Here is a 22996-nt window from a genome sequence, read left to right on the forward strand (position 1 = left end):
TCATTTAAAGTAAATCAAAAGAAAGTAAACAAGAGGTATACTTAACTAAACTATTTATTTTAAGTATAGATTTTGGATATCCCAGCTATATCTATTATTCATTTGACTCATTAATCACAGTTCACTTAAATTTATCGTATTAATGAATAATATTGTCAATAAAGTATGGTATTATTACTGTTTGAAAGATTGTTCTTGAATTCTTAGTTAGGTGGATATATATATAGTCGTTGCACGTCTTTTCTCGGAAAAGGTGACATGTCAGCAAATTATAAATTATAATCGCCCCAGAGCGGCAATCTATTAGTAAACTGTGATACTCTGACTAAACAATCTAATCTTTATTTAGATTTTTTTAACCGTTTCCTGCGTAGTTCGTTTAAGGTCAATTATATATTTGCCGCGCTGCACTGTGGTTGATGTCTATGCTATTTCAATCTTACTTACGTATAAACACCAAAGAAATATTTCCCCTTGGTGATGAATAGGGGAGATTTTATTTTATTATTCATTTTATTCTATTTTTTAAAAAGTTCAAACCTGAGACTTCTTGAAGTAAAGGTTCTCCGGCCAAAAGTGTTTTCTCAGACCATAGCAGTAATGGCTTTTTGCCTGAAGGAAAATGCATGCACAACATGAGTACCAACAGATATTAATACAAATTCATACACGCACAAACACACACTCATACTTTTAGATCCGTTTAAGTGCAATCATCAACGTAATAACCAACATAGAACACATCATTGTCTGCGTGAATCACAGTTTTTATTTTGGGGCAGGTCAAAAAGCTTAAGAAAGAGATAATCTAGTGCAATTGTCATTACCAAGGTTGTAAGAGAATTCGGGAGAATTGATATTTTCATCTTACATTCAGAGCCAATCATAAAATCATTCAGAAATACTAAGTTCCATTCATTTAGACCTATGAGACCTAAACAGACGGGGTCAATCTCTCTGTAGCTTTGAAAGAGCAGTAAATGTAGCTTGCCTGCCTCCTATTGTATAAGTCGCTGGTCTATCGCAAAGTAATAAGCTATCATATCAGACTAACACAGTTAAAATGAGTGGTGCTCTCTGTAGTTTAAGCTACTGGGCTGTTAATGATGTATTACGTCGATCACTATTTTTTGCTTCATTGACAACAGTCACAGATGCATTTGTTATTGAAAAAAACAATAAACAAAAATTGTTTCTTAGTCTTTAACATAGATTATAGATGGCATAATATTCTGTTAACGAGTTGTTTGTTCTTGTTTTTATTTTCTTCAAGAGATATTATCCAACCTCCTCCCAATTTACATAATTGAATAGAAATTTTACGATATTTTGGGTTTTTTGCAGGTCAAAACATGGTGAAAATCGACCATTGTGTATCAGTATTAAGTCATAAATGGAGGATGTTTTGTACATATGAATATTATTATAAATATCAGTTCGATTAGGATCTACTGAAATATTGGACAATTGTATTTGCGTGGACACAACCCGTGCTAAATCATGATTCACTATGTAAATGTGGGAAATATGATCCCTTTTTAGTACTTTGTTCTTGATACCCTTGGGGCCCCAGAAAAGCTGGAATTAAATAAAATTATTTGAGTATTAAACGGGCTGATATAACGTCATGCAACCCTCAGGAGACACCACCCATCAATTGGAAACCATTTACGACCAGAACTATGAGAACCACTTACACAATCACATTTCGATAAACAAGTGGGGGCAGAGGAAGAATTAGACTGGGTAATGATAATAATAAAAATATTATTCCACCAAAAAGGCTTCCTTGATCAGTTGACGATCGACTAATTTGACCATCAAGACCAACCATTTGTTCAAAAGTTTGAAAAATAATGCCATGAGCTTTAATCCAATCCATTGAACCAGTTTGTCAGTCTGCAGTCAGTTTGTTAGTACCCGTACCAAATGTAGTAAATGACAGGGTAAATCTGAGTCTAAAAAGTGACAAATGTTTTCACTAAAAATGTCATGACAATGCATTTGAATCACACAAAAAATTACCAAACAGTCTGGCAGTCGTATATCTTTTGTTTTCACTCTTATTATCTCTTAGACATTTATGCCAAATTGCTCATTGGTTTATTGACCACACTACTAACTGCTCTTCTAGCTGTCCGCGACTGAAAAGAATATTTTCTTCTATTTTAGTAACATAGGTAGCTCAATAGCTTGTACTTTTTACTTTTTAATAAACTTACGTCATATTTTAGAATTACTAGAAAGACAACAAATACAGATACTAAACAAATTGTCTCTAAACGTATTAATCATTAACAACTAATTTATTTATACTAATTAGTCGTCACTGTTCCATTGAAAATTCATTCGCCTGCATCTCAAACTTTGCATTCTGCTCAAATGACCAATTTGTCTTAAGCAACCTATGAAAGTTGGCAGATATCCAGCAATGAACAAGACATCATTTAATTTCTTATGCTCATATATAAAATATAACTATAAAGGACATTCCAATGCAATTCGATTCAAGATTCATCCGCCTGCATTCTAAACTAACCATCCTTCTCACATGAATAATTTCTAAAACAGGAAACTTGGCAGATGGACAACAATAAAATAAAACATGTGATTTAGTTTAATTATAGATATCACATATTTATGCAGGACATTACTTAGAACACACGACGCTTTATCTTGATAATGAATGAAATAACTCAAACAATGAGATACAACATCTTTATGACGTTCTCTTAAAACGAATAGACGAGCTAAACAAGTAGCTTTGTTGAAAACATCTATAACAAATAAAAAAATATTATGTTACAATTTCACAGCACTTTGATGTAGTATTATGTTACTGTAATGGGTAGCTACAAATATATTGCCAGACCCCTCAATCAGTTAATATCAGTAACGGAAACATAACTTAAATTCTTATCTACTCATTACTTATCTACACAGAACAAGGAAATTAATTAGATGTGTCAATACAAATTATAATAATATGACTCGTTTGAAACACACTTTTATCGGTAAATTAAATTATCTGAAAGAATGCACTCAAGTAAATGAATTATTTAATTACTAAAAAAAAATAATTATCTAATAAGTTGACACGTAAAATTATATCAACTTGATGATTCATAACAGCAGATGGTTTGGTGAAAAACTACATTATCTTAAAAAAATAGATTTAAATCAATCTGTGCAGAATTAAGCAATTAGGAATATGAAAAAGTCAAGTTAACCATCATGACGTCACACAGATACTTGTGACATATGTGTCTTTTTTTATTTATGTAACGTCAAATAAAATCAATGGTTTGGAAACAGCGCCTAAATAACATCATAAATAAAACATAAACCTGGGTGTGACATAATGCCAAAACGTGTATATACATCGTGTCTAAAACAAAGCAATAAAATTGATAAATTTTGTTTTAAACAAACAAACAAGAGAAAGATGAGATCAACATAAGAAATGTAAGCTTTCATGCAGAGGCCCTACGGCGTTTATGGACTAGAATGACCGCTACAAAATCATAAGCTTTTTATTTTAAAATATCGAAATGACATGAAATCCATTATTATATAAATTCAGCAATCAGCATTACAGTTTCAATTTTAGGATCAAAAACAAAATAAAATCCCGTTAATTCAGATATCTAACAATTTATATCATTTGGTAAATAGAGATTCATGCGTTTTTTATTGGAAAAAAAAGCATATAAAGGTAAACATCGTATATAAATTAGTTCACAGCCATACGTAAACATCTCAAGAATACCATTTTCATATACAAGGGTTAAATAATCTATTTATCGCCTATTTGAAAAAAGTATTATAACATAATTTAGATGATGATGGTGATGATGATGATGACGATGATGATAAATAATAATAATAATAATAATAATAATAATTAAAAAACAAAATAATAATAAAATTAAATTTTTTAAAAAAATTAAAAAATAAATAAATAAATAATAAATAATAATAATAATGATAATAATAATAATAATAATGATAATAATAATAATAATAATAATAATAATAATAATAATAATAATAATAATAATAATAATAATAATAATAATAATAATAATAATAATAATAATAATAATATTAATAATATGATAAACATCTACGCTATGATGATAAAAATAGAAGAAGAAGAAGAAGAAGAAGAAGAAGAAGAAGAAGAAGAAGAAGAAGAAGAAGAAGAAGGAGAAGAAGAAGAAGAAGAAAGAGGCGATGACAGAGAAATTTAGAAAGAAGGAAAGGAGAATAATAATTAGAAGTAGTAAAGCAACAAAGTTAAGAATAATTAAAGTGGCAATGAAGAAAATTCTAAATGATATGAATAGTCGGATCACTAAATGAAAACAATTCAAAATGAATTGGATAGAACAAAAATATATTGCACGTTTCAAACTATGAATCAAGTCATCATGACAACATAGTAATATTACATCCAAAAGCAACCCTATTTAACTCCGTCAACTAGGCTATCTATAGCCATATTATACATAATATTGTCATTGTAGCAATGATTTGTCTTATATCTTGAAATTATAAAATAATAATAATAACAATATTATAAAATATGACGTGACGACAAAGCACTCTACTTCACAGCGGGAACACGGGTTAGTATAGAGAGCAAACAAAGAGATGAAATTTGGTGTTTATTTGGGATCAACTAGAAGTGTATTGTTATAGATGAAAATTATTTAAAAAAGTTACGATATCTATATTTTGAATATGTAATTCTCATGTTCAATTTGAAGTAACCGAATTATTGGTGTACAGAATAAAAGTACCTTTTTTTCATTGGTGGAATCTAAAACTTTAAACGTATACAATTGTTATTCACAATTCAAATCATTTATTTGTGATTTCTTTAAACTTATGAACAAAACTGATCAATGTATTATTCTATGAATGCAGCGTATTATTGCGTGACAAAACTTCATAACATTATAACATACAAGTTATCTGTTATTCAATCCATTTGTTCATTAGATTTATAATGGATTTTTAAAAATCCTGATTGTTTTATTACCAATACTTTTACATTCGGTGATGATTTGGCCATTCTTTGTTATCTTTTCAAAATTGAGATTTTTGAAAATATTTTTGAAACCATCAGAAATGGATAAGCATCATCTTTCTTTAACATGAAATTTTTTTTTTAATTGCTTACTTTATTTTAACATTGTTTTCACAGTTTTGTATATTATACATACTGAACATCTTTTAGACTGGAGTTAATTGCCAACTTAGTTACACAATTGTATTTTAATTATTCACTCATTAATAAGTTTTAAGTTCGAAAGTTTTCTCCTGTTTCCCACTGATGTCACAATTTGATAATTATGTAATATATATGACAACTTATTTTAACCATACGAGTATGTTTATACAATCATTTCCCGAAAATCTTATATCACAGCACTCATATAGAGATGCAGTCGAAATTAAGCATTTACTATAAAATGTAATATATGTATTGCTAATGTATTATTCTAAATCCTGCAAAGACGTCTATTATTCGGGTATCAAAAAGGTGTTGAAATTATAAAGCATTTTGTTTAAAATCCAATAAGTAATTCTAGAAATCAGATATTCCAATATCATCATGGAAGTGTTGCTGATGATGTTGTTGTGGAGGCGGTGGTTGATGGTGATGCTGTTGTCTCTGCTGTTGTTGGTGGTGGTGCTGTGGCTGTTGATCAAACTGTCTTACAGCAGCATGGGGTTTTGGGGCCGTGGCTGGGCCAAGTTTTCCTTTTGATGATCTGGACATCACAGAATGAAAAGAAGATCAATGGTATGTGTGTTTTCTTATCTTATGTTGTCGTATCCTCTTGAATAATAATATAGGGATGAGATTAGCGGAAGAGTAGCGTCCCTTGACTGGACGTCACCCATAGTCTGTGACGTCACCGGCGGAAAAGTTATTAGAGAGAGAACGTCGTGTTCCGCGAGGACGAGAGACGCATGCGCACAGCCAACATGACGTTCTCCCTCTAAAAACTTTTCCGCCGGTGACTTCACAGACTATGGGTGACGTCCAATCAAGGGACGCTACTCTTCCGCTAATCCCATTCCTTGTATCAGTTCAATGCCTTATACAAGACGTAATATTGAAATAATCTTTAAAAGTCACACGTTTTCAAATTGATTCCATAGAAATCTTTAAAAGTATTTAGTAATGATTTATTACCATCGGGTGAGTGTAACATAATAATAGCTTGTAAATATTACATTCTATGACTGGAAGCAAGAACAAGTTTACAAGTTATTTATCTATCTATTAAGTGCAGTTTTAACATAAACTCTTAGAATACTATCTATCACAGGCCTGTCTATTTCAAACTGGAAGAAGTCTTACTTTTTGGAGGTAGTTGGTAGATATTATAACTGTTTTAAATATTACCAATGAGTCCTCACTAAATTAAAATAATGCTTTTAGAAATTGAGCTTTTATATAGCGCAATATCCACTAAACGTGCTCAAAGCACTTTACAAGGGGTCCCTGGCCAACAACAACACTTAACATGTAGGGTACGGGACATGAAGCCTGTTAGGCGATATTATAATTTTTTCGGACAGAGACAACGCTGTTAACAGCCGGGTACTCATTTTACACCTGAGCACGGTGAGAGAATGTGAGTAAAGAGCCTTTTCCAAGGACTCAACTATCTTATATGATCGCTCTGGCACCATAACTAGTTTTCAATAAGTTTAATGGAATTAAAGATTTTTTTTTTTGGTAGTCCTCGGGTTGGAGCCGAAAATTCGTGATTCTAAGAAATTTTCGTAGCAGTAGGCAGGTCTGTTATCGTGTCACTATCTAAATTAGGAAGAATCTTAAAAATGATAGAATGATGTTTTTATGGCGTCTTAACTTTATAGCAAAATGTGATTGACTTAATTTAATTACTCAAACTTAGATAGCCATGCATTTTGTGGTATGGTGCAAGACATGTATAAGGAAAATGTAAACATTTAATTTATGAATATTATTTCTTAACAATTGCGTTGAGTTTTGAAATAATGGGCTCAACTAATACATATTAAAACATGTACATGGTAATCCTTCTGACAACCAAAGCTAATGCAATCTGGGGATCATAAGAGAGATCAATAGCTTGAAAGCAAAACTAAACAATGATATTTCTTAGTGGTAAAATTCATAATTTTGTATGAATTTTGAAAATCTGAAAAATGGCGAAACGAAATATATCCGGTTTATTTGATATCGTTTGCTGGGAAGGGGAGTAAAACAGGATAATTTTCAGATCAAATTTTTGTAAAATTTTCTGTTTGACTTTCTGGTCCGCCCAACTTTGTTGGGTAATTAAGTCGATACAGTATTAGGTGAAATGTTTTCTGTGATCCACTAGCGATTAATTCGATTTGATAATAATTTCTAAAAAAGTGACATACATCGGATTAAATTGTTTACTTGGAACGATCACGCTGTTAAATAATGGATAGTTTTATAGAGCGAACTTTAATACAGTCTAATATACACTAAATGGACTCAAAGCGCATTACAGATGTCCCAAGTCAACAGCAGAATGTGCTATTACAATTTTTCGATAAAGACAACGTTCTCTCTATCATGGGAATCATTCTACACCTGAGTTTGGTGAGAGGATGGTTGTTTAGAGCCTTTTCCGATGACAGTTTTGTGTCGCCCACATCGGGACTCGTTCCTGATACCTACAAGGCACGGGCCTGACATCAAACATCAGGTCATCAAAATCTGAATTCAGTTGCATACACAGTCCGTATCGGCTCTTGATATTATGTTAACGGTCAATATAATACACATTCATCCAGACAGTTTTCAACTTCTAATTTGCCAAATAAGGCGGGTCTTACTTTTTTGGCTTGTCATGTTGGATAAACTGAAAGACTTGCGACTGGCTCCAGTCACGACCTCCAGGTAACCCTTGACCTTGACCTTGGTTTTGGTGCGCCTGTGGTTGGGGGGACGCTCTGGAACAGGGATGGATGGGTTGGGAACAGACGAGGTTGGGGAGACGAGAGGGTGAGGTTTATTTTGGATGAGGATATTTGGAGAGAACATTTGAAGAGGAGTAGGGAGAGTAGGAGGTAAACAAAAATACAAAATTCACTTTTCTAACGAGTTAATACTACAGTAATCTAAACAAGGAACTGTATTAATATTTATTTTAAAAAACAAAAAAAAAAAACAAATTTACATAAAGAATCACTCCAACTCTGATAACCATGGTAAAACGTTAATTTTGATGCTAGGCGTTTAGGTAAAATACTCACAACATACGCCAACCCGATATAACGTACCAGCTCAAAAAATTATGTGAAACCTTTAACGTGTATAATCTGATTGATAGAATTTAATCGGCCATCCGGCTATTAAAAAGTCAGTAACAAAGAGCTGAGTGACGTCAAATTCGTTCGTTCTATATTTTGTAATACGATTATTTTGAAAAATAGTAATACAATCGCTTTCCTAGAGGAATACGAAATTATTGAAAAGTTAATATTTTCAATCTCTATATTTCCTCTATTTTTCTAATCACAAAGCGTAACCATAGCCGACGTTTTTAATGGTACTGATCCGAAACCATTGCCCCTCATCGTAGAGATTCTTGTAACAAAATTATTATAAATGGAGGCAGTTTTAATTTCTTACATGAAACTTTATCAGACGAGATTTCTGATTTATTGCGTTATAAACAAGATCTAGGTTGTCAACAGTTTTACCTGGTATGGAATTTAATTAAACATTTATTGGTTTCATACGAGTTGCTAGGTGAGTGAACAAAATATAATGAGAGGCACTGTCATTATAAATTTTGCATACCATTTAAATTGTATTAGATTAAATCTATCTATGTGTTTGTTTATTTGTTCATTCAATATCATGTTAAATAGTTATATATTTATTTAATGAGATCATTTCTGAACTTCTTCAACGTGATAATGAAAATGTTGCTGCTTGAAACTCGAAGGAATAAAATTAAGATAAGTATTGAATTGTAAGCTTCAATTTATTAGACGAAGACATATACTGTGGACGTTTCCCCTTTATCAACAAAACACGATGAATGAAACACTAAGGACGAATGAGCTATGTGTGAATGGCGTAGTTAAGGTGAATAAACCAAGAATGAATGAAAGAAGGAGGGGGGGGGGGGGTTCATTTCTCCCACATAACCTGCTCCAGTCAACAAAACGATGATTTATTTATAACGTTTTGAAGTTTCATTCATCATGTTTTGTTGATAAAGGGGAAACATACAAAATATCTGTTTTTGTTTAATAAATTGGTTTATTCACCAGTGGCTCCACTGACCTATTGGCTCTGAAGAAAAACATATCTACGCGCTCATCATGATCTTTGCGTCTGATAACAGGACGCAATTGTTGTAATGGACAATACTGTGCGTTGGATTATGAATATTTCCATTTAAACAATAAGACCAAGATAATTAAGGTTATCAGACATGTAAATAAGTCCCTACACGTCATTCCATATTATATACAGTTTTGCTAAACGGGAAACCTTTTGTGATAATTTTTCTTTGTTGTTTTGTTGTGATTGTATGTGTTTGTTGGGGGTTTTTTTATTGTTTTGTTTTGTTTTTTTTTTTGTTTTTGTTTTTAATACTTATTGTGTGTGTTTGCGTATGTGCGTATGTGTGTGTGTTTTGTTTTTGTTTTTTGTTTGTTTTATTTTTTTTTGTTTGGTTTTTATAATTAGAGAATAATACAATCTGAAATTGTAATTATATCATTATTTCGATAGTAAAATGCCATCAGGAGCAATTCATGACCACTCATTTTATCTAATATTATAAATTATGTTAATTGGGGAATGTCTCCACAAAATTGAAGTACACAGTGAAAATTTCTCAACATAAGTGGAAAACAGGTTATTAACTTGTTTAAGAGTTATCAAATAGAAAAGAATTTTAAATGTACAAAACAGAACTTATAGAAGTAAGGAATTGAAATCAAATTGAATAGAATTGGGGGAAAATTAAGAATCAAATAATTATAATGAAGTAAAACATTGATTTTGGAGGGAATAAAAGAAATTAAAAGATTCAATTCATCTCAACGGTAGGAAGATATTATCTTTTTAAAAGAGCTGAAATACCTAGAATTATCAGTCTATTCATAACCTCAGTAAAATGGAAGTATCGTTATAAACCCCATATTATGTTGCCATAACACGCCACAGTGAGCAAGGTGATCTGTGATGACCAATCATGGACTTTTCACAATCCATGTAATAATATATTATTGTGTTTGTTCCATCTATTAATAAATCTATCAATAATTATTGTAATAATTTCTTTCTTGTATTTTTCTCTCTGTTTTGTCTGGCACTGTTTCATAAAAAATCGAGCTTTTATATAGAGTAAGATCCACTAGACGTGCTCAAAGCGCTTTACAATGTGTCCCTGGGCCAACAGCAGCACTTAACATGTAGGACGGGACATGACACCTGTTAAGCGGATATTACAAAATTTTTTCAGACAGAGACAACGCTGTTAACCGCCAGTACTCATTTTGCACTTGTGTGCGGTGAGTGAATGTGAGTAAAGACCCTTTTCCAAGGACTCAATTATGCGCCGAACGAGGCTCGAACCCAGGACCTTCCGATTCGAAAGCAAATGTCAAACCATTAGACCACATAGCCGAACAGTTTATCCACTCTTTATTCAGATCATTATCCAACGGATAGCAAGACCAATTGTTATTGTCCGAAACAGGTATGAATTCCAACCCCATGGGTGGAATGGCACTGAGGGGCTACTCGGGTTTTTTCAGAGATGTTTCAGGCTTGAAACTATTTGACAAGTTGAGACATCTTAATGTATCGACATTTGAAGTAGGAACTAATGATTGAAACGGGGGGAAATGAATGTTTTTCTCAGAATAAGTAATCAATTATCAGAGAACAAATCAATGATGTAGGCGTCTTTTCTTGAATATTGAAAATATATTGAATATATATATATATATATATATATATATAATATATATATATATATATATATATATATATATATATATAAGTGTTGTTGGGTACTCGTAGGTACGAAAGTGCTCGATAATGATGGTTAGAGCTAATATCGAATGCAAATTGTCACTCACATTTTTTGTGGCCGAGACGATTCGTTTCTGTGTCTCTTTACACGTCCTCAGTCGGCGTAATCCATAGTATTATCCGCAGAAAAATTCTTACTCCAAACTTTGGAGTTTGGAATAAGAATTTTTCTGCGGACATTACTAAGGATTACGCCGACTGAGGACGTGTAAATAGACACAGAAACGAATCGTCTCGGCCACAAAAAATGTGAGTGACAATTTGCATTCTATATATATATATATATATATATATATATATATATATATATATATATATATATATATATATATAATTACGCCCTTCCGCCACGATAGCATTAAATACCGTCGCCTAGGCATTCCATGAAGGAACATAGATAACCATCAAACAAGTTGTCTGATGTCAACATGAATCACCCACGATGTCGAAAGTGAGCAAATTGGGGGTTAATAACCTTGCCCAAAGAAAAAGACGAAAGTGCCTGAAGCGGGGCTCGAACCCGGGACCTTCTGGATCACAGTGCAATGCCTTAGCCACAAAGTCACTTCGACCCCCTCTTTTGAACAGAAACAAATTATTTGAGTTTATCTGTTGTACCCAAAGTGCTAGACTCCCAAATAGTACTCATTCCATACTGCAGCTCATGCTAACTATAAATAGATAATTCTAAAACTGTGCCCGTCTAGTTGAAGCTAAATCAAAGCATTAATATGTATAAGCTTTAGATAGAAATTCATTAAAACGTTTGAGCTCTACAACTAGCATTTAAATTATATTTTCGACAATGCAAAACGCAGCTCGAGCTAGAACACAGCTAAGAGGCTATTTCGATCTACTGATAAAACATGTTCTTAGTGATATTATTTTTGTTATTGTTCTAAATGTAAATCTAGGCGTCAGTGATATGTTACCAAAATAAAATAAATAATCCACTCTCAAGTCTAATTTGATTCGTTTTATAATGTGCTTATATTATTTTTAAATGGGAGAAGAGAGTTTGTCAAAAATGGGGTGGGGAGAATGGGGTTGGGGGAATGTATGGGTGCAAATTTTCCTTTTCACAAAATAAATTAGGTGTGACAGAGTGTATTCTCTTATTTTAATTCATGCAGGTATGGACGCAAATCATTTAAGGCAATCTTTTTAGGGTGTGTGGTTTAAATCCTTGGTTTTGAAATAATAATATCACGTCATTCCTCAAAATATTATACTCTGAGATTATAACATGAATATGTAAAAACAAATGGACGAAATGAGTAATATGTGGTGTTCAAACGGCAACCAACTGGCAGCAAGCAGAGAGGGTGTCACGATTCCATTCTTAAACTCACTGCTGGCCAGTCAGTCCGCTCACTTGGCCCTTGTACGTCTCATCCACGTTCTCTTTGGAGTACAGACCCATGGGCGAGTTGTACTGCAGATGAACAATTTTAGGGGACCCATCTCCAGCATCAGGAGCGTCCACTCCCATGCCGGGAGCGTACAAGTTCTGGTAAGGGGTAGGGTTATAAGCGACAGACCTTTGTGGTTCCTGGTCTTGCTGGTAATTGAGGTCCACATCCCAGGGTTTGACTCCGGTGGACCGCAGAGTGTTTCTCCAGGCAGGCGTTCCGTCAGTGTCGTCGTCATCATCCGGCTGGGACCTTTGCCACGTTGGTGGGGCCTAAACATAAATAGAATTTGGAAAAAGTCCGACATCAGCAATTCATTCCTTGTGTTGTTAATTATTATGACATTTTCCACTTTATTCCTCAACGACACTTACATGAAGAACGAAAACAATAATAGCAATTATACTTATTTACACTTCTACAATAAAAACTACTACTTCTCTTCTTTTAATATTACCTCTACTACTACGATCACTGCCCTTACCACTACTACTACTACTACTACTACTACTACTACTACTACTAATACTATTACTACTACTGCTACTACTACTACTACTACTACTACTACTACTACTACTACTACTACTACTACTACTACTACTACTACTACTACTAATACTAATACTATTATAACAATAACAAATACTACTAATAATAATAATAATACTAACATTACTACTAACTACTAACAAATATTATATCCATATGACAATTTTAAGTCACAACTAGTAGAGAACAAAAATTAATGTCAAAAAGTGGTTCCAATCTCATAGACAATGTAAAACCACTCATTCCGGAATACTAGATACAAACAATGGTTTTAGAGTTATGGCACCTTATTTTATAGTCTTAAATATATGCTGGTCATCAATAAAGATCGTCCATATTCGCTCTATTGCGCTCCATAATCTTTAGATTCTGCCTATACACACTGCTACTAAAATAGTTATGCCCACTTTATGATTCAATATGTAACTTATACATTATAAGTCCACTGAAGGGATGGTTACATGTCCAAGGAGCTTGGAACCGGAAGAGTTGGAGGTGTGACGTCACTACTTTCTGTCCTATTATAAAATTCTGAAGTTAATGATAAATGTTCATGATTACATCATAAGTGAACAAAGTTCACAGTAAAATGGAAATAAAACAACTAATCTTACATAAATGTCAAAGAAATTAGATATCTGTCAAAAATGGTTTTAGATTGATTCAAAGAACATGCAAAACATTAATTTTTTAAAACTTGAGCTTTTATACAGCGCACTATCCAATAAACGTGCTCAAAGTCCTTTACAAAGGCCCCTGGCCAACAGCAACACGTAACATGTAGACTGAAACATTACGTCTGTTAGCCGATATTATAATTATTTTCTGGCAGAGACAACGCTTTTATGGGCCAGGTACTCATTTACCATTTACCCAGGTACAACGGTGAAAGTATGTAAATAAAGAGCCGTTTCCAAGTACTCAACTATAGGTCGAGAGAGGCTCGAACCCAGGACCTTCCAATCCGAAAGCGAGTTTTATACTACAAGACCACATAGCAGCACATATTATTATATTATTATTATCGTGATAGATGACATACACTATGAAGTTTTACATTTTTAAAATACAGTTTCACTAGTCTTCAATGATTTCATGCCGCTTTTGTAGATATCGATAACATTATTGTTTTCTTATCAACGTTCTCAAACATATCGTGTTTTTTAGATGGAAATGAAACATGATAAGACAATCTTATCATTTAATATGTGGTATACAGCCTAAAAACGGCTGTGGTTAATAATATGATTATCGCCTATGGATTGGGAAGGTCATGGGTTCGAAGCCCGCTCTGAGCGGCGCATAGTCGAGTCCTTGGAAAAAGCTCTTTACTCACATTCTCACACCGTACTCAGGTGTAAAATGAGTACCTGGCAATCAACAGCTTTGTGTCTGTCGGGAAAATTGTAATATCGCCTAACTGGCGTCATGTTTCGTCCTAAATGTTTAAGTATTGATGTTGGCTAGGGATCCCTTGTAAAGAGCCTGGGACAGGTTTAGTGGATATTGCGCTATATAAAAGCTCATGTTTTTCTTGTTTGTTGCTTTTATGTGTTGTAAATTTTAAATTTGAGTCTGATTCATATAAACTTATTTAAATCAAAGGCATTGTGACGTGGAAGTGCGGGGGGGGGGAGGCGGGGGGATTATTTCGTCACACGTGACTTCAATTTTCTAACTCTGGTAAGACTAGCTTTGATTTCAATTCTGCTTTTCTTCTTGAGGGGGAACGGGGGTTATGACATATTGTAATTACCGGATTGACACGATGGGTCACAAGATTGATGCTATGCGTGTAAGTAAAATACTCACAACCTCCGTCAGTCTAATATAGCGTTTCGACACACTAAACTATGTGTAACCTGGAACGGGTATAGTCTGATCGATATAATTTAGCGAGAACTAATTAAACGAAACTGTGGTTTTACCGCTTTTACGGGACTCTGAGGTGCCTGGTGTGAAGCCGGAGCAGAGCTGTAGTGTACGACCTGAGGAGGCGGAGCGTGGGCGGCTTTGGGAGCAGAAACAGGTTGCCAACTGGCGGTCGACGACATATTCTGAGGACTGAAAATGATTTTAAAGTTTAATGAGTTATAACATTATAGTTTTTAGGGCTTAAATCCATATTTTAGTACCATGCTAGGTGTCATTGTGCTGGAATTCAGATGCCCATACCAGATAAATCTGCACTTTTGTGATAGAAATTTAATCAGACAATATTGAGGGTATTTGGGCTGTTCGATGAGGTGAATAGTACTTTTCGAGAAACTTGGTGTCCTAACAAAAGAGTGGCAGGCAATTGTAGAAATTCCGTCATTTTAATGGTTCAGAAACTGATATGCATTTCTGATTGGTAATTCTGAAAAAATTCTTCAGGACTCTATATTGATTTTTTTAAAAACTCAACAAAGTAACAAATGTTTCGCGCGTATTTCCTTCTCCAAAATTTATTTTTGATAAAACATGTTACTAAATTAAATTTATTATGGAGATCAAATTTATTGAGAACACAAGATCAACGCGATATGAAGAAAAAATGTATTAATATTATCTATAAAGACTCAGTATCTAATTGTGCTCTGTAAAAACAAAGCCATCGGTTGAAAAGTTTATTAGTCTTCAGTATACAATTATTCGCTTTGGCCAGAAAAATTTTGGTTCAATTATTAATCGACCTGAAATGCTCTTTAATTTGTCCAAACCTCAAAAAGCCAGAGACTTATTGACAATGTGAGAGTCACTTTAATTGATTCAAACTTAAGTTCTTTTCAAAAATGAAAAAAAATATGTTTCAATTGTGGCAGTTGTGTCTTACCGGTAAGAAAGTCCAAAATCCGAGTATGATGTTTTTCCAGGGGCAGGGCGAGACACCTTAGGAACAGGGTTCGTCTTCGGGGTCCTCACTGTGTGAAATTGTGGATTAACATCAAGATGACATGAGTTTTACTATCAAATAAAACTGTTTTTATCTTTAAAAATTACTATAAATCAAAAGCCTGATCAGTTGTTCAACCCTTTTTACGCTGAAATGTGATTCGTGATATTTTACCCTTAACCTTTGCTCCATTCAGCACTGATTAGGTAACAAGTATAGTTAATCAGTTAACTGCCGTACTCTTGAAAAACACGTATCTAAAAATTTATCCAGAAAACTCGTCCTTCAAAATTCGATCGTTTTGGTTCATGATAGCCAATGATCAATATATTTACCTCTAGGTACATCTTTTATTAATTCTGCATGTGAAACTCTCTACGTATAATATAACTTCGGCTAAGTGTAACAACGTATTCTATCAATATACTACACAGTAAATTTCAGGGATTGAGGTTGAATATTGAAATTAATATTTTAAAAAGAAAGTATCATGAATAGATTATCTTAAACAGAAAACGAAAATCAAACAAACAGATTTAATAATATTTAATATAATGAATGGAAAAACTAAAATTAAAATTAAAAAGTATTATTAAAACACAGAAATAAAAATACAATAAGACTAAACAACTAAAACACAGTAATCCAAAATAAAAGTGTATATTATAGCAGTCACAAACAAAAGCAGCAGTTAAAACTCAGGCTCTATTAGAATAAGATGATGGATAAAAACTAAAAGCTTAGTATTATAATCGTTAATCTAGTCAAAACAAAATGTATTTAAAACAGCAGAAACGGAGTGAGCTATGAATGTCGGATACCCGAACGTGTCTGCAAGCCAAAGTGCTATCTGATGTTTTTGTGTCTGTCACAAAAAGAAGATGAACTTGAACAAATTTAGATATGGTGTCCATAAAAGATCATATTTATGACTGATAAAAGAGAGGAAATGATTTCTTCTTGTTTTATAGAAATAATAGAGAAACAGAAAGATGTCCTTTCCATGTCAAAATTTATTGGGCTTTAAATTGTTTCTTTCATATTATGACTAAATTCCTGCTCATATTTTGTAAAGATAAAGTAGAGCATGTTTTAACCATAACAAAATCAATCCTGTCTAGATTTTATCTGCCCCGTTCAAATAACTTTAGAGAATCAATTTCGTCAACGTATACAAATATGATATTCAATCTTTTTAAATTTGTGGTTAAGAAATTATAATATCATTAGGTTTTTGCGTTGTTTTGTTTCGTGAGCTCTTGTATCTCCTTAAACTATGCTGCTCGGTAAAACCTCAACCATACGACAATATAGCAGACAATGTACTCATAACTTGCTCTTTTAACAAAATCTGATTGAATATTTCATCATAATTCCTTGGTCAGAAAGAAAAGGTAAAATACAGAGAACGTTTTATGCAATTTTTACAACTTTCTTAAAGTTTTTTAAAAATTACTAACGAAAGGAGCTGACAATATCAATGGGGATCTCGGAACTAAACGGAATTCTATAACAAAAATTGGCTAAATTATGAAAGCGTTAATACAAGTTTCCAAGCGCCAGGCGGCTCATCATGCCAAGGTAATGATTTCATTCCAGTTAGCATTGCTACGACCAGCGATACCTCCAGGTTTCAGTTGGGTCGGCGGCGCCTTTTGAAACTGCTTTCGTCTCTCCCATACCGGGAGTATTGGTTCCTCACCCTCATCCACTTCGTCTTGCCCGCCATATTGCTCTTGCTGCTGTGGCGTAGGTTGTTGATAATGATACTGCTGAGGTTGTGGTTGGTACTGGGGTTGAGGTTGAGGCTGGTGCTGCCTCTGCGGTTGCTGTTGTTTATGTTGTTGCTGTTGTTGTTGATGATGATGTTGCATTTGCTGTTGCTTCCTTCTTTGCTCCTCCTCTTCCATTTTCTGTTGCTCTAGAAGAAGGCTCGTTGGAGTGTAAAACTGACGGTCTTGCCCTGGTGCCTGGTAGAATGGTGTGGTGCGTTGAGTACCATCTGGCGTACGGGGTGACAGGGTGATGTTGTCCAAACTTGACTGAACCCTGAAGGAGATCAATTACACATTTGGTTTGCTTACGGTGTATGTTTGTGAAAATTGTCATGATTTGTAAATATCAATAAAGGTGAGATATGTTTCGTGAATTGATTAAGAAAGAAAATGTCTTTATGATAAAAGGATGAATATTATAAAAGACAAAACACTTTTGGACCAGTGCTATCAATGACTACTGTATAAAATATGCCACATTCGCAAAAGTTCTCTTGACTTATGGGTAATATGTACCAAATCTAAAATATGACTTAATAGATTCTATGTAAACGAACTGTTTTTTATTTCACTCTTACAACACTAGAGAGTTGAACACATTATCAGATGAAATAGAATTGTAATAATGGCTAAGCAAAAAAATACAGGGATTGTCACCTGTACAGAAGGTTAGTATAGGAGAGAAAAGAAGAGGAGGAGAAAGAGGAGGAGGATAAGAAGAAGAAGAAGAAGAAGAAGAAGAAGAAGAAGAAGAAGAAGAAGAAGAAGAAGAAGAAGAAGAAGAAGAAGAAGAAGAAGAAGAAGAAGAAGAAGAAGAAGAAGAAGAAGAAGAAGAAGAAGAAGAAGAAGAAGAAGAAGAAGAAGAAGAAGAAGAAGAAGAAGAAGAAGAAAGGGATCCCAAGAAACAACAACACTGAGCAATTAAAATGAGACATTGTGTCCGCAGGGCGCTACTAAAATTTCTTTCGACAAAAGCTACGCTTTTAACGACCATGTCTTATACTCAATTTACATCTGAATATGGTAAGATAATGTGAATAAAGAGCTATTTCTGATAACCTCCATTGCTCCCCAAGTCGGGATTCAAACATTACAAAAGCCAATTTCTATGAAAAAAATACACGTTTGAAAACGTCTTGGCCAGAAAACTTGTCCAACAGAAAAAAATGGATTGATTAAAATGACCCTCATCTTGCCAAAAACTCTCAAACCTGGAAATCGGCAAAGTACGAGGTTTGAGAAATTTTTCCAAGTTCAGGGTCATTATAATCGATCGATATTTGAAGGATGAATTCACTGAAACCAAAAATTATTAAGCGTATCTTTTTCAAATTATTACAGAGATTAGATAACACATCTCGATGCATTTAAGAAATCAATAACCGTTCGTATCTGTACCTGTTCAGCATAACTCCGTTTTGGGTACCTGGTTCAAACCTCTGAGCCGGTGTCTGAGAGCCGTGATAGATGCCGTAAGGAGACCTGCTTGGCATGCTTGGTGGTTGCTGCGATTGAGATATAAGAAAACATATCTCGTTGATGAAATTAATGATGGTGATGATGATGATGATGATGATGATGATGATGATGATGATGATGATGATGATGATGATGATGATGATGATGATAATAATAATAATATAATAATAATAATAATAATCATCGTCATCATCATCAATAATAATAATAATAATAATAATAATAATAATAATATAATAATAATAATAATAATAATAATGATATAATAATAATAATCATAATAATAATCATAATAATAATAATAATAATAATAATAATAAATAATAATAATAATAATAATAATAATAATAATAATAATAATAATAATATAATAATAATAATAATAATAATAATAATAATAATAATAATAATAATAATAATAATAATAATAATAATAATAAGACATTGCAATGTCATTTTGATGTATTCTTTTAATATGTCTTTTTATATAGGGACTAGCTTCCCAGAGTTTTTCCCATCAGCAACTCCAATTCTATTTTCTCAATTCTCCACTTATAGTTTGAGGGGTTAGAAATGGTAAGAAATTTGTTTCTGTTGGGAGATATTTCATAATACAGAAGACGTATCTTTGATTTGAAATGCAACTTTAAAAAACGATGAATACAGCCAATTAAAACTCCAGTTTATCCTACAAGAATCTTTTAAAAGTCGATGTTTTTAGTTTACAAGGCCAACATAGTGACCATAAAACGTATAATGTACTTCTATAAGGCCAAAGTGACCAGCCTGAAATAAGGTAGGAGAAACCCATGAAAATAAGTATATATGTTAAAGGCGATCAATTATTGCAATATAGAGATGAGAGGATGAATATTCTGATGCAAGACATATCAACGATTCTATAGATTCTATTATGAATCAATAAGTTACATTTGTAAGGGACGAAGTTGTCTTTTCCAGTATAACAATGATAATATCCGTTCATGACGAATTCAACAAAAACAAGTCCTACATCAAACTCCTAGCTAATTGGGTTGGGGAAAATTTCTCCGCAATAAAACCGTTCATGGAGTGTTAATATCATCACAATTGGCTCCTTATTAACGCGGTAAACATATTCTTTTTGTACACTACCACTACCACCACCACCACACTCGTCATCTTCATCACGATCATCATCATCATCATCATCATCATCATCATCATCATCATCATCATCATCATCATCATCATCATCTCCCTCTTCTCTGGCTTCTTAATCTCTATCTCCGTCTTCTTCTTCTTCTTCTTCTTCTTCTTCTTCTTCTTCTTCTTCTTCTTCTTCTTCTTCTTCTTCTTCTTCTTCTTCTTCTTCTTCTTCTTCTCTTCCTTCTTCCTTCTTCTTCTTCTCTCTTCTCCTCTTCCTTCTTCTTCTCTTCTTTTCTTCTTCTTCTTCTTCTTCTTCTTTTCTTTTCTTCTTCTTCTTCTTCTTCTTCTTCTTCTTCTTCTTCTTCTTCTTCCTCTATTTCTTCTTCTTCTTCTTCTTCTTCTTCTTCTTCTTCTTCTTCTTCTTCTTCTTCTTCTTCTTCTTCTTCTTCTTCTTCTTCTTTTTCTTCTCCTTCCTCCTCTCTTTTTCTTCATCCTTCATCGTCTTCTTCCTCTTTACAGTTTTCCTCTCGTAAAAGTCATTTTGCCATTTGAACGTGTCCCCCCCCCCCCCCCCCCCTCTTCTAACTTTTCCAAACAAGTATAAGATTTAGCGACACTAAGGAGCCTTCTAAAAGTGGTATTATCAAATATAATGTATAAAGAATATATTTTAAAGGAAAATATATTAGTTACCATGGTTGTCATCTACTGGTGTTATGATTTTGATCAAAAGGCAATATCTTAAACATTATTGTTGGTAAAGAACAGAGGAAAGATTCTCCTTTTAATGGATATACTTTATCTTTCAATTCTACAACTTATACATTTGCTTTCCTAAAATTGTAAGTAAATGTTTAATTTCAGACCAATCAGCTCGCAAATTTTGAAAGATTAAACCGTGGCGATGAAGAAATAAAGTCGCGTAAAATCAACGGACACGAAACCCACTAGAATCTACTGATAAATTACCTTAAAATAGCTATTTTTTAGTGTCGCTGAATCTCCCTCAAGGTTCAATTTTACCTTGCAGTTTTGATCTTGTTCTGTTTGACTTATTAGTTCTAGTCTCGCGAACATAGTGAGCTTATTATACCAAATTTTTCAACATTTGCCAAAATCTTGCGTAATACACCATCTGTCACCAGAGCATTGGATCTTAATAAAACATGCCAAAGGATTGATTTTCAAACAGAGATCAAAATTTAGGTATTAAATCTCTTTAAAAATGGGGACTGCACACAAGAGTTGGAAATCAAATGGTATCATTAAGAAGGCGTCGAGGTATTTCAATCATTTTAGAAATCAATTTGGTTATTGGATATTATAAAATGGCAAATTAGACTTGTATTATGGTTATTATTAAATTGCAGAATGGAGATGGGTGATTGCCTAATGACTGGTTAAATAATAAGAAGGATTACTGCAGATATGTTATATTGTCAAACAACATAAAACGTTATTTCAAAAGGATAATGTCTCCCATGACAAAAATTCCAATTATAACATTTTATGAAGTAAGGTTAATTTAGTTTAGTTATAATCTGGCACAAAATAAACGAAGTATGTCAATTTGGAATTATGATATCTTTCACACGAATTTTGACTGTTCCCCTTAAACAATGTATATATTAAGATTTAGTAATAAACGAGAACTTATGGATAATTGGAGAGTGGAAAATGAGGCAACAAGCCATTTCAGGGAAATCGTTCTAAGGCTGGGAACAGGATGGGGAAAAGCTAAAATTACTGTTCATGTCACTATATGGTATGCAAGAAATCCTCAATCATATTCAATAAAAATTTTCAATTTAGACTAACAATTTTATTCAATATTTACATATGTCTTGAATCAAATATATTCTTATCTAAAGATTCTGACTATTATAAGCATGGAATTATTAGAAGAAACAAATGCAAATTAACTGTGTCTTTGACAATTTGTTATATGGATCTATATTAGCCAAACAAACAGTCTTAATCAATAATTAAACTGAGCCATTACATTATTAAAAACTAGGTTAACAAAGCGCAAAAGGCATCTTGAACATTGTTTTGAATTAGTTGATCATTAATTTGAAAATAAAATTAAGATATAGATAAAATAAAAAGTGCAATTAGAGTAATTTATATTTAACAATTTATAATGTTTATAACAAGTTAAGAAAATCTTAAATCATCTTAATTTTTTTTAATTCATAATTTTAAAAATCATTGCAATATATCGTGGATTTGATAAAAGGTATAATGTCTATAATCAAATAAAAACGATAAACCAAACAAACAGACAAATGAAAAAGAGGGTCACTACCGACAATCGTCTCTGAATGTTTCTCCTGGGGAGCGTTTGAGATTCGCTGGCGCCGGTTGCGAAATTGATTCCTCCTCCTCCAAGATTGGCCAAGTTGCACACCTTAGGGGGCGGTCCTGTGGGCCTTTTCTCAGTAAACAAATCTGGGGCGTCAGTCTCGTCTTGCTCGTACTGGGGTTTTCTAGAGTAGTGCTGAGCCTGTAGAACGGAACGGCAGCAGCCGCGACAGACAAGACAAGCAGGACAGACAAAGAACAGAGTGTCAGTAAAAATAGGATTCTTACCTTATTGATGACTGATTGATGACTATTCACAGATAAAGTTTATGAAAATGAACTAAATAAAATCTAAGTATGGAATATA

The 22996-nt window shown here is 33.1% G+C and overlaps 1 protein-coding gene across 18 annotated transcripts in view; it reads right to left on the bottom strand.

Annotated features, from left to right (window-relative positions):
• Positions 1 to 746: 746 nt before the first annotated feature.
• The window catches only part of LOC144973129 (uncharacterized), a 52488-nt gene continuing 30238 nt past the window's right edge, over positions 747 to 22996 (bottom strand). For 6 of the 18 annotated variants that reach the window (XM_078915212.1, XM_078915202.1, XM_078915214.1 and 3 more), the window contains 8 exons: positions 22634 to 22831; positions 19117 to 19223; positions 17568 to 17992; positions 15884 to 15971; positions 14997 to 15132; positions 12457 to 12788; positions 7879 to 7995; positions 5169 to 5783 (listed from right to left, as the gene is read on the bottom strand). In XM_078915212.1, coding sequence (XP_078771338.1) covers positions 5597 to 5783; positions 7879 to 7995; positions 12457 to 12788; positions 14997 to 15132; positions 15884 to 15971; positions 17568 to 17992; positions 19117 to 19223; positions 22634 to 22831 — 1590 coding nt within the window. In that variant the 3' untranslated portion in view covers positions 5169 to 5596. Of the gene's footprint in view, positions 5784 to 7878; positions 7996 to 12456; positions 12789 to 14996; positions 15133 to 15883; positions 15972 to 17567; positions 17993 to 19116; positions 19224 to 22633; positions 22832 to 22996 lie in introns of all 18 variants that reach the window. The other 12 variants (XM_078915204.1, XM_078915218.1, XM_078915203.1 and 9 more) reach the window with 8 other exon arrangements.

Source organism: Berghia stephanieae, chromosome 5 (assembly GCF_034508935.2).
Source record: "Berghia stephanieae isolate SIO BIC M18660-M18661 chromosome 5, UCSD_Bste_1.3, whole genome shotgun sequence".
In the NCBI taxonomy this organism is placed as follows: domain Eukaryota; kingdom Metazoa; phylum Mollusca; class Gastropoda; order Nudibranchia; family Aeolidiidae; genus Berghia; species Berghia stephanieae.